The 8,423-nt window shown below is 35.4% G+C and overlaps 1 protein-coding gene across 1 annotated transcript; it reads right to left on the bottom strand.

Moving 5' to 3' along the window:
• Window positions 1-2,792: 2,792 nt before the first annotated feature.
• LOC109021042 (NAC domain-containing protein 12-like) lies at window positions 2,793-5,033 on the bottom strand. The gene is made up of 3 exons (XM_019003576.2): window positions 4,625-5,033; window positions 4,157-4,425; window positions 2,793-3,938 (listed from the first exon to the last, which is right to left on the bottom strand). The coding sequence occupies exons 1-3, from the start codon at window positions 4,806-4,808 to the stop codon at window positions 3,126-3,128; spliced, it is 1,266 nt and encodes a 421-aa protein (XP_018859121.1). The 5' UTR covers window positions 4,809-5,033; the 3' UTR covers window positions 2,793-3,125.
• Window positions 5,034-8,423: the final 3,390 nt, after the last annotated feature.

Below are 8,423 nucleotides of genomic sequence, written 5' to 3'. Positions count from 1 at the left end.
TGTATCCTTCTTTGCCTTTCAAATGACTGTGCATAGTGTGCATTGCCTCAAAAGCCAAAATAATGTTATCAGTGATTAATCTACCAGGTACAAATGTACTTTGTGTAGAGTATATAATCGTGGGAAGGAAAGTCTTTAATCTATTGGCCATCACCTTAGCAAGGATCTTATAAATGACATTGCAAAGACTTATAGGTCTGAATTATGACTTTAGTATGATTTTTTACCTTAGGAATTAATGCAATGTGAGTGACATTAAATTCCTTTGGCCAAGAACCAGACTTAAAGACTTATTGGACAGCAACACAGACATCAAGTCCTATCACATTCCAATGGTTTTGGTAGAATGAAATAGGAAAACCATCATGACCTAGAAATCCTAGAGCATTCATTTGAAAAATAGCACTTTCCACTTTAGAGGTAGAGATGTTTTAGGTCAGTGAGGAATTCATCTCATAAGTTACTATAGCCTTTAAATTCTGGATGCAATCCTCAATCTTATTAGGTTTAGAGGATGTAAAGAGAAGCAGAAAAAACTTTTGAAACATGAAACTAACCTCATCTGGTTTATCAGCAGCGTTCCCATCCTCATATGAAATTTTCTTGATTGAGTTAGTTTTCATCCTCTGATTGGCACACACATGGTAAAATCTAGTATTTATATTGCCATCCTTAAGCCATTGTTGCTTGCCTCTTTGCTTCCAATTCACATCTTCCTCTTCAAGCAAATTGTCCACCTCCTTCTTTGGTTGATGGATGCCCTCATTACAATCCCCTTTATTAATCTCTTGCAACTGTTTAATCTAAGCTAACTTTGTGTTAATAAGCCATCTTTGGTTTTTGAAAGCAACTTTGCTCCATATCAAGAGGTTCTCCCTACACCTTTTCAAGCCATTGGTAGTTTCTTGTATCCTAGGCAACTGGTTTAGTGTGTTGCCCCATGCTTTCCTAATCATTTCACCACACTCTTCTCAAGCACCCCAGCATGCTTCATATCTGAATCGCCTTGTTTGATTCCTTTCTATATCCTCCTCACATCCTACAGTAAGTAGTATAGGAGAGTGATCTGAGCTCTGAGCTGTTAGTGAAGTAACACAGCTACCTAAAAACAAACTGAACTAGGCTTGGTTTCTCAAAGCTCTGTCCAGTTTTTCCTCAGTAAAATAACTCCCTTCTCTTCTATTGTTCCATGTGAAAAAGTCCCCATGAAAGGAGAGATCTCACTGAGCCTACACTCCTTAAAGGCTTCCCTAAAATTCTCCATCAATCTATAAGGTCGCGTGTTAAACTCTCATAAAATAGCTATCCTTAGATTAGTGATATTTTTATAAGGTTATAAAATTGAGGAGTGGCTCTATTCTCTAAAATATTAGAGAAATAGCTATTATTGGAGCCTTGGAGAAGCAATTAATACTTTAAAAATATGATGTTTTTTTCAAAAACTTATTTAATTAATTTGTACATATAAAAATAAGCCTTAATATTTTGGGTGGCATACTTCCAAAAATAAAATAAAATAAAATTGGGTGGCCTTTAAAAGAAAATTGTGAGATATATATGGATATTAATTTATAAATTTTATTTCAATTCGAATAAGACCAGTGTAATATTATCACCAATAAAAAGAATTATATATTATATCTTTGATGGATCGTGAGAAAATTCATGCTGCGAACAAAATGCGGTGACTTAGGGCAGGTTTGGTAACCAAAACAAAACACAAAATTCTCATCTCATCTCATCTCATCATTACACCTTTTTCAAATCTCCATACAAAATATAATAAACAATTCAATTTTTTCAAATCTCAATACACATTTTTCAAATCCCAAAACAATAATAATATTAAAACATAATATTTTAAATTTCAAAATAAAATATAAAATTCTTATCTCAACCCCCAAACCTGCCCTTAGGGTGGGTTTAGATGTTGAAATGAATTGAGTTGAGTTGAGTTGAGATGATAAAATATTGTTAGAATATTATTGTTTATTATTATTATTATTTTAGGATTTGAAAAAGTTGAATTGTTTATCATATTTTATTTTAAAATTTAAAAAAATTATAATAATGAGTTGAGATAAATTAAGATGAGCTCAACTTTTAAACGAAACCTTAGTATTGTGTAAATGTGATTAGCACAACGTACTCCGAAGTCCGAATCATGGAAAAAAACAATAATATTCTAATTATGTCGTTATCTAATAAACAGGCCTGAACGTAAAAACGAAATCAAAAGCCATCAATCAATCGTCATGCCCTCATGAATTTCTTCCTACCTAGCTAGCTACGTACTCATCGTCAATCTGACTTGTAACGAAAAGAAAAGATATTAACGAAAATAATAAAAATAAAAACAGCTGCATCTTCTTGGACTCTCCCGCTCCTTCCCGAGAAGAACAGAAAAAAGATAAATACGACATGTTTCCTTATGATTCTCGTGCACATATATTATATAAATATATATATATATATATATATATATATATATTAGGGAAAATTATTTTGCAAGAGGTGGCCGGGGTGGTCGACTTTAATTTCCACCTACATCTTTATTGGTGCAACGTTAGGTGATCGAGACCCAGATCAGAAATATCTCGCTCTTTTGTCGACACCACGATAACAAATTGATCGATTGGAATGACCTCTTACCAATGTCATGGCCCGTTGGCCATAATATAATATAATACAATATAATATATCTATCTATCTATCGATATTGTTAAATAATGCATGTGTGCAAGAACAGAACCCCAAATCGATCCGACGTTGAAGTCAGCACAATGCCATGATTAAGTTGTCAAGCTTTTTCAATATGGTTAACGACTTCTGTTCAGGGAAATGATGACAGGTAGAAAGTAAATAACATAGCGCACCCAAAATAGCTGGCTTAAAAAACAATAGTAGTACTAGTACTAGAACTGGTGGACGAAAGAAATACTTATTAAAACAAAGATGATGTCTCGATCGACCCCCACATATCACGAGCATATGTGTCTATATTTCACCTAATTATTTGTGCAATACATGTGTTGTCTTTGAGCACTTATACCTAGACATTAATTATTAGAGATACAGTACGTACTATGATCGATCTTTTGTATTGATATACCGAAGACTTAAGGTTATACTGACAAGTGGGATAAAGGGTCTGAGGATGACGATGGTGAGGATGATGATTTGGTGAAGCTCCAGATATCGTTCTCGTTATTGTAGACGTGCGAGATTTGACTTTGCCTAGTAGTACTAGTCGAACGTATGTCTGAGAATTGTACATCGTTATCATCGGGAGCAGTGCAGAAAGTCATGTTGGGGTCATTAAAGCAGGATAATTGCTTGGCTGTCTCCTCTTGACCATTAAGCTGCGATGCCACCAAACGATCAAAGGTGGCCCAATCACTAAGCCTGGTTTTCGATTCATCATGATCATGATCGACCGGGGTCTTGTCGTTGCCAGTACAATTAGCTGTTTGGTTGGTGAAACAAGGTTGGGTTTCTGTGAGCATCTGGTCGTGATCGAATGGCTGATAACAAGCTTTGAAACTGTGGTCATGATCGAAGGGTGAGTTGCCAATTGGAAGAGAAGGAAGAGATGGGCTCTCTAATCGTGGGAGATGAAGGAATCTGTCATGGAGCCCTTCATCGACGAGCTGGCTTGTTTGTTTTGCTGTAGTGAGGAACATCATGTTGTTACTGTGGACGTCGGAGATGCTGATGTTGCTGAATGACTCGTTTTCCGGCTTGCAATTCCTTCCCATGTATAGAAGTATTTGATCCAGGACGCCTTCGTTTCTGGAGCCAAGAATCTGAGCATTTGAATCCATAGAGATTGAGGGGGTTTTAGGACTCTCAGCTGCTTTCTGAAAATTCTTCTTCTTGAAGACACGGCACACCACCCATCCGTCTTCGGTCATTGACTCTCCTACTGAATTAGAGACCTGAATCCACATAATTGATAACGAATAATAAAATAATTAATTTTGGATATCAATATATAAAATATATGTATGTGTGAATGATCACGAGAACGAACTTTATATAAAAGACACGATTTACATACTCTTTGTCGCATTAAGGATGGAGAAAAATACAAGAGCTTGATTGTGAATGATTGATTATATATTAATAAAAGACATGTGGAGAAGGAATGGCTTACGCTAGTGTCATGGACGCTTTCATCTAGCCTGTATTCATGCATGATCCAGTCTGATTTTTGTCCATGTGGTGCTCGTCCCTTGTAGAACACTAGAGTCTTCCTCAATCCAATTCTTCTAAAGCCGCTATAGATGATCTTATCTCGGCCTGTGGCCTTCCAAAATCCAGCTGCTGTTGCACGATTTGTTCGAGTCCCAGTTGGATACTTTTTGTCTTTGTGGCTAAAGAAGTACCAGTCATTCTGAGGAGTTGATCCAATCTTGCATTTCTCTACAAAACAGCAAAACATATAATTGTAATCATGATTCTGTATCATGCATGTACACTGACCAGTTAAAAAGATTATAAAGAAGGAAAGTATTTGATCTTTCTCATCTCAGAAAATGGAAAGGAACAAAAGAAAATTTGTGTCATATATCATATGGTGCTAGTATAATGCGGAAAAGGCCGTAGACAAATTAGGCACTACCTTGAATATCCCATGGCTCGAGCTTATTAAGATCAACCTCGCGGATCACATCAAGGTCAATCTTCTCATCGGCAACTTTCTTCCTCAAGTAGTAGTGCAGAAGTTCCTCTTCCGTTGGATGAAAACGGAAGCCTGGAGGAACCTGAGATTTGCCATTTATGGACAGATTCATATCTTCTGCCATTACCAGGAATTCTTGGACGGCTAGATATATGACGAGGGAGCTGGGCGTTCAATTCTCTCCCTAGCGAGACTGCTAGCTGGCCTTAAATCCACTCAAAATCCTCTCCAGAAGTACTAAACTAGGAAACAAGGAATCAAAACCGGTATAGAGTCATGAATAGAGGAAGAGAGAAGAGAGAATAAAAACAAGGAGAAATAAAGGACAAATAACAAGGTGTAGGGGTGTGCGTAAAGGGTAATGCAGTCATGATAATTTATAATGGTTGTAGGGCATGGAAAGGGTCCAAAAATGCATGAAAAGCTTTGGTATTATGGCCATTAGTGTACTTGGGTGTGGGGCCAGGGCCCACGAGAAGAACCAACCACCTAAACCAAGAGACTATACAGAAAGAAAGGTAGGGCCGGTGGTCCCAGAATATAGGTAGTAAACATTGGCCGGGGTCACCCAAAATACGTTAGAGAGGCAACAATATATAGTGAGATCGGAGGGCACGCCTCCATCTTAACTATGACCTTCGACCTTAATATCTCAATGAAAAGCACCTCCAAAACCACCACTTTTTCGAAAAGAATCTCTCTCTCTCTCTCAAGATCACTCGTTTTATTTGTGCAACCAACTCTAGGACAAGAGGGCAAAAGAGAGAGATGATGAGGTCGGAGGCACTGAGCTTTCGTGGTCCCGTTGGGAAAGAAAAACATGATGGGTTTTGTGGAGACTGAGTTTGGATCTCCTGCTATCACTTGTTTATGCTATGCATGCACCGCACCAACTGCAGGGCATTAAATTATCTTGATGTTGGTGAAAAAATGCATGAGAGGGTGAATCTCTTGATCTAAGTATGGCTGGATGATCGAGCCTCGATCAGGAACAAACACACAGTACAAATAATTAGTTGTTAATTAATGCTATATATATCGGGAAATTAAATGCTTGTATAATTCACACCAAGAATGGAACGCACGTGTCAAATTCTTAAGAGCTGCTAGCTAGACTCTTCCATGGAGTATCTGTACCTCCACCCGCCCGCTTCAATGGGTGAAAGTGCAATGGCAATCGTTGCCTTTTCCATTCTTGCATATTCTGGATATTTTCTTTCCACGATTATAGTACACGATATGGCACGCAACTGCTTTGAATCTTTCGTTTGATAAAATTAAGAAAGCGTTTTCACAGTCGTGTGTACATTCAGAAAAGTCGCATTATTCTGTACCCTTAAGACTTGACGGCCACAGGCCAGCTGGTTGAACCATTATTTCCCCTAGCTTAATTAGCTAGTGCCCTTTCGTTTCTATCCATCTTAAAAGTTAAAATCCTTCATCCATATTCATGAGAAGTAAAGTTTGGGCACAACTGGCAGCAAGTACATATATATAGACCCTACATGCATGAACATTCCAGTAAAGGCGTTTCATGTCTAATAATGTAGCTAGCAGATCATGTAAATGGACTAAGATGGCCTAGATCATCAGTTAGTGTGGAGTCATTGTATATATAGTGCATATATGCATCTTCCTTATAAATCATGAAAGGATGAGTAAGAGGAATCTTAGTGCAAAACTTAGGGTAATTAATTAGAAACTAGTTAACTAGGAATAAAGGTCGTAACCCCACCATATATATATATATATATATATATATATATATATATTCCAAGCATTGAGTAAAACCTTTAGAGGTTAATTTAATCTTTTTCGGATCAATACCTTTTGCTTAATTGATTTGTGCATTATATATTATATATATAGTTAATTTTTTTTTTATTAATACAACTACCTAGCTATATATACTAAAATAAATAAAAAAAAGGTACGTCGTTGAAAATAAATGCAACGCAATTCTATTAGACAGAAATTAATATTTTGTAGTTGAATTATTATCACCAAGAAAAATGATACTTTGCCCACTACTTATTTTGACATCTCATATATTTTAATTTTTTTTTACTTAATAATTAAGAAAGTGATTATTTGCATCTTGATATTTTTTATATATTTTTTAAAAGTATTTTAAAATGATAAAAAAACGTGAATTAAAAAATTAAAAAAAATAAAATTTTGAATTTAGCCTAGCAGTCAAATTGAGCGGGTTACTCTGCCCGACTCTTATCACCAATATCAAATTAAATGGAATTTTTATATTCACTATCAAAACCCTTCTTTTTTTTTAAGACTCCCAGCTTGTATACATGATTCAATAATATTCATCCATGAATATTATTGTTGCAGTACTAGACTGATTATATATTATTATATATATAGGACCGGCCAGAAGATTATTTTGATATCTCTAAAACATTAATGCACGCACTCGTATCAATTTCATTCATGCATGATATATAGCTACATTCTTAGAGTTAATATATAATCTACGTAAATGCAAACACACATAGAAATGAGCACACAAACATATGTATATATATACAGGAAATCATCAGAAAGTGAAGAACATGCATGATGAAAATGGTGCCATGCATGCATGTTTTAAGACCTCACATGAGAAGTCTAGCTCTTATATCACTCGAAATCATGTATTGTCAAAAGGCCGGGAAATAAATCTTAATTAATTTAGAGCTGCTTGCAGCTTATACAAGCATGCATGTATATATAACGTCGGTGATGCAATCAATTTCACTGATGACATCATAAGTAGTACGAGCTGGACGTTGTAAATTGTAATTAGTTTTTAAATTTTTTGTACCAAGTAATTTAGAAAGTACCACATGATCAGTACTTCCACAAGACTGACCAGATAAGTGGGATGTATCATGCATGCCATCGCATAGATAAATCCTAGACGACTCAGTCTCTGATCATCAAGTACGTCCCCGGCCGATCGAGAATCGGCCAATAACAAGGAAAGCATATATAGCCACTAGTAATATTGCTAGTAGTTGCGGGAATACGACAGACAATGACTCGATCGTTACGTCAAGATCAAATGAGTGACAATTTGTTCAATTAATGATCTAATTGCCTATAACTATATATATATTACAACTTGGGTTATTTCTACGTACATACAATTAAGATTTAAGGGAAAGCTAACATGCAGACCTATAATTAGTCACTTGCATGAAGTTAAACACATGTCAGCAACTAATTAATCGATCAATTCCTCTCTAAATCTTAAATATTAGATCATTTTTGCCATTTGTCACCACCACGCGCTTTTAAATTTTGAGTATTTTTGTAAAATAACTTATAAAAGTATTTCACGATCGATGATCAACAAATTAATTATGTGATGCCGCAAATCAATCCATAAAAAAATATCAAATCTATTTTGACTCGAATTTCAAATTTCACACAAACACCTTTGATCCATTTAATTAAAATAGAGTAATGCTACATACAATGGTAAAATGTGTAAGCGTCATGCAGTCGCTTTGAAAAAAAGTAAGATCAACTATTAAAAAATTAAAATTTTTTTATATGTGTTCCGTATTTATTACTTTTTTCAAAATTATTGCATGAAATTTGCACATTAACAACTACAACTATTATTTTTCAATTAATATATATTCATTATATATATAGTGACCGGGGCACATTAGATATCAAACGTAGTACGTCATTGTATAAAAACAAGGAAAGATCAAAAGGTGCACTAGCGAGC

Source organism: Juglans regia, chromosome 2, assembly GCF_001411555.2.
Source record: "Juglans regia cultivar Chandler chromosome 2, Walnut 2.0, whole genome shotgun sequence".
Lineage (NCBI taxonomy): Eukaryota > Viridiplantae > Streptophyta > Magnoliopsida > Fagales > Juglandaceae > Juglans > Juglans regia.
The sequence above is the reverse complement of the archived record's forward strand: the minus strand, read 5'-3'. Positions and strand labels throughout refer to the sequence as shown.

Bases quoted from the DNA above. Each gene is read 5' to 3' on its own strand.
- LOC109021042 (XM_019003576.2), bottom strand. From the start codon at position 4,808: ATGGCAGAAGATATGAATCTGTCCATAAATGGCAAATCTCAGGTTCCT. The intron at 4,426-4,624 runs GTAGTGCCTAAT...GCTGTTTTGTAG, and splicing joins CGAGCCATGGGATATTCAAG to AGAAATGCAAGATTGGATCA. The intron at 3,939-4,156 runs GTAAGCCATTCC...ATGTGGATTCAG, and splicing joins AAAGCGTCCATGACACTAGC to GTCTCTAATTCAGTAGGAGA.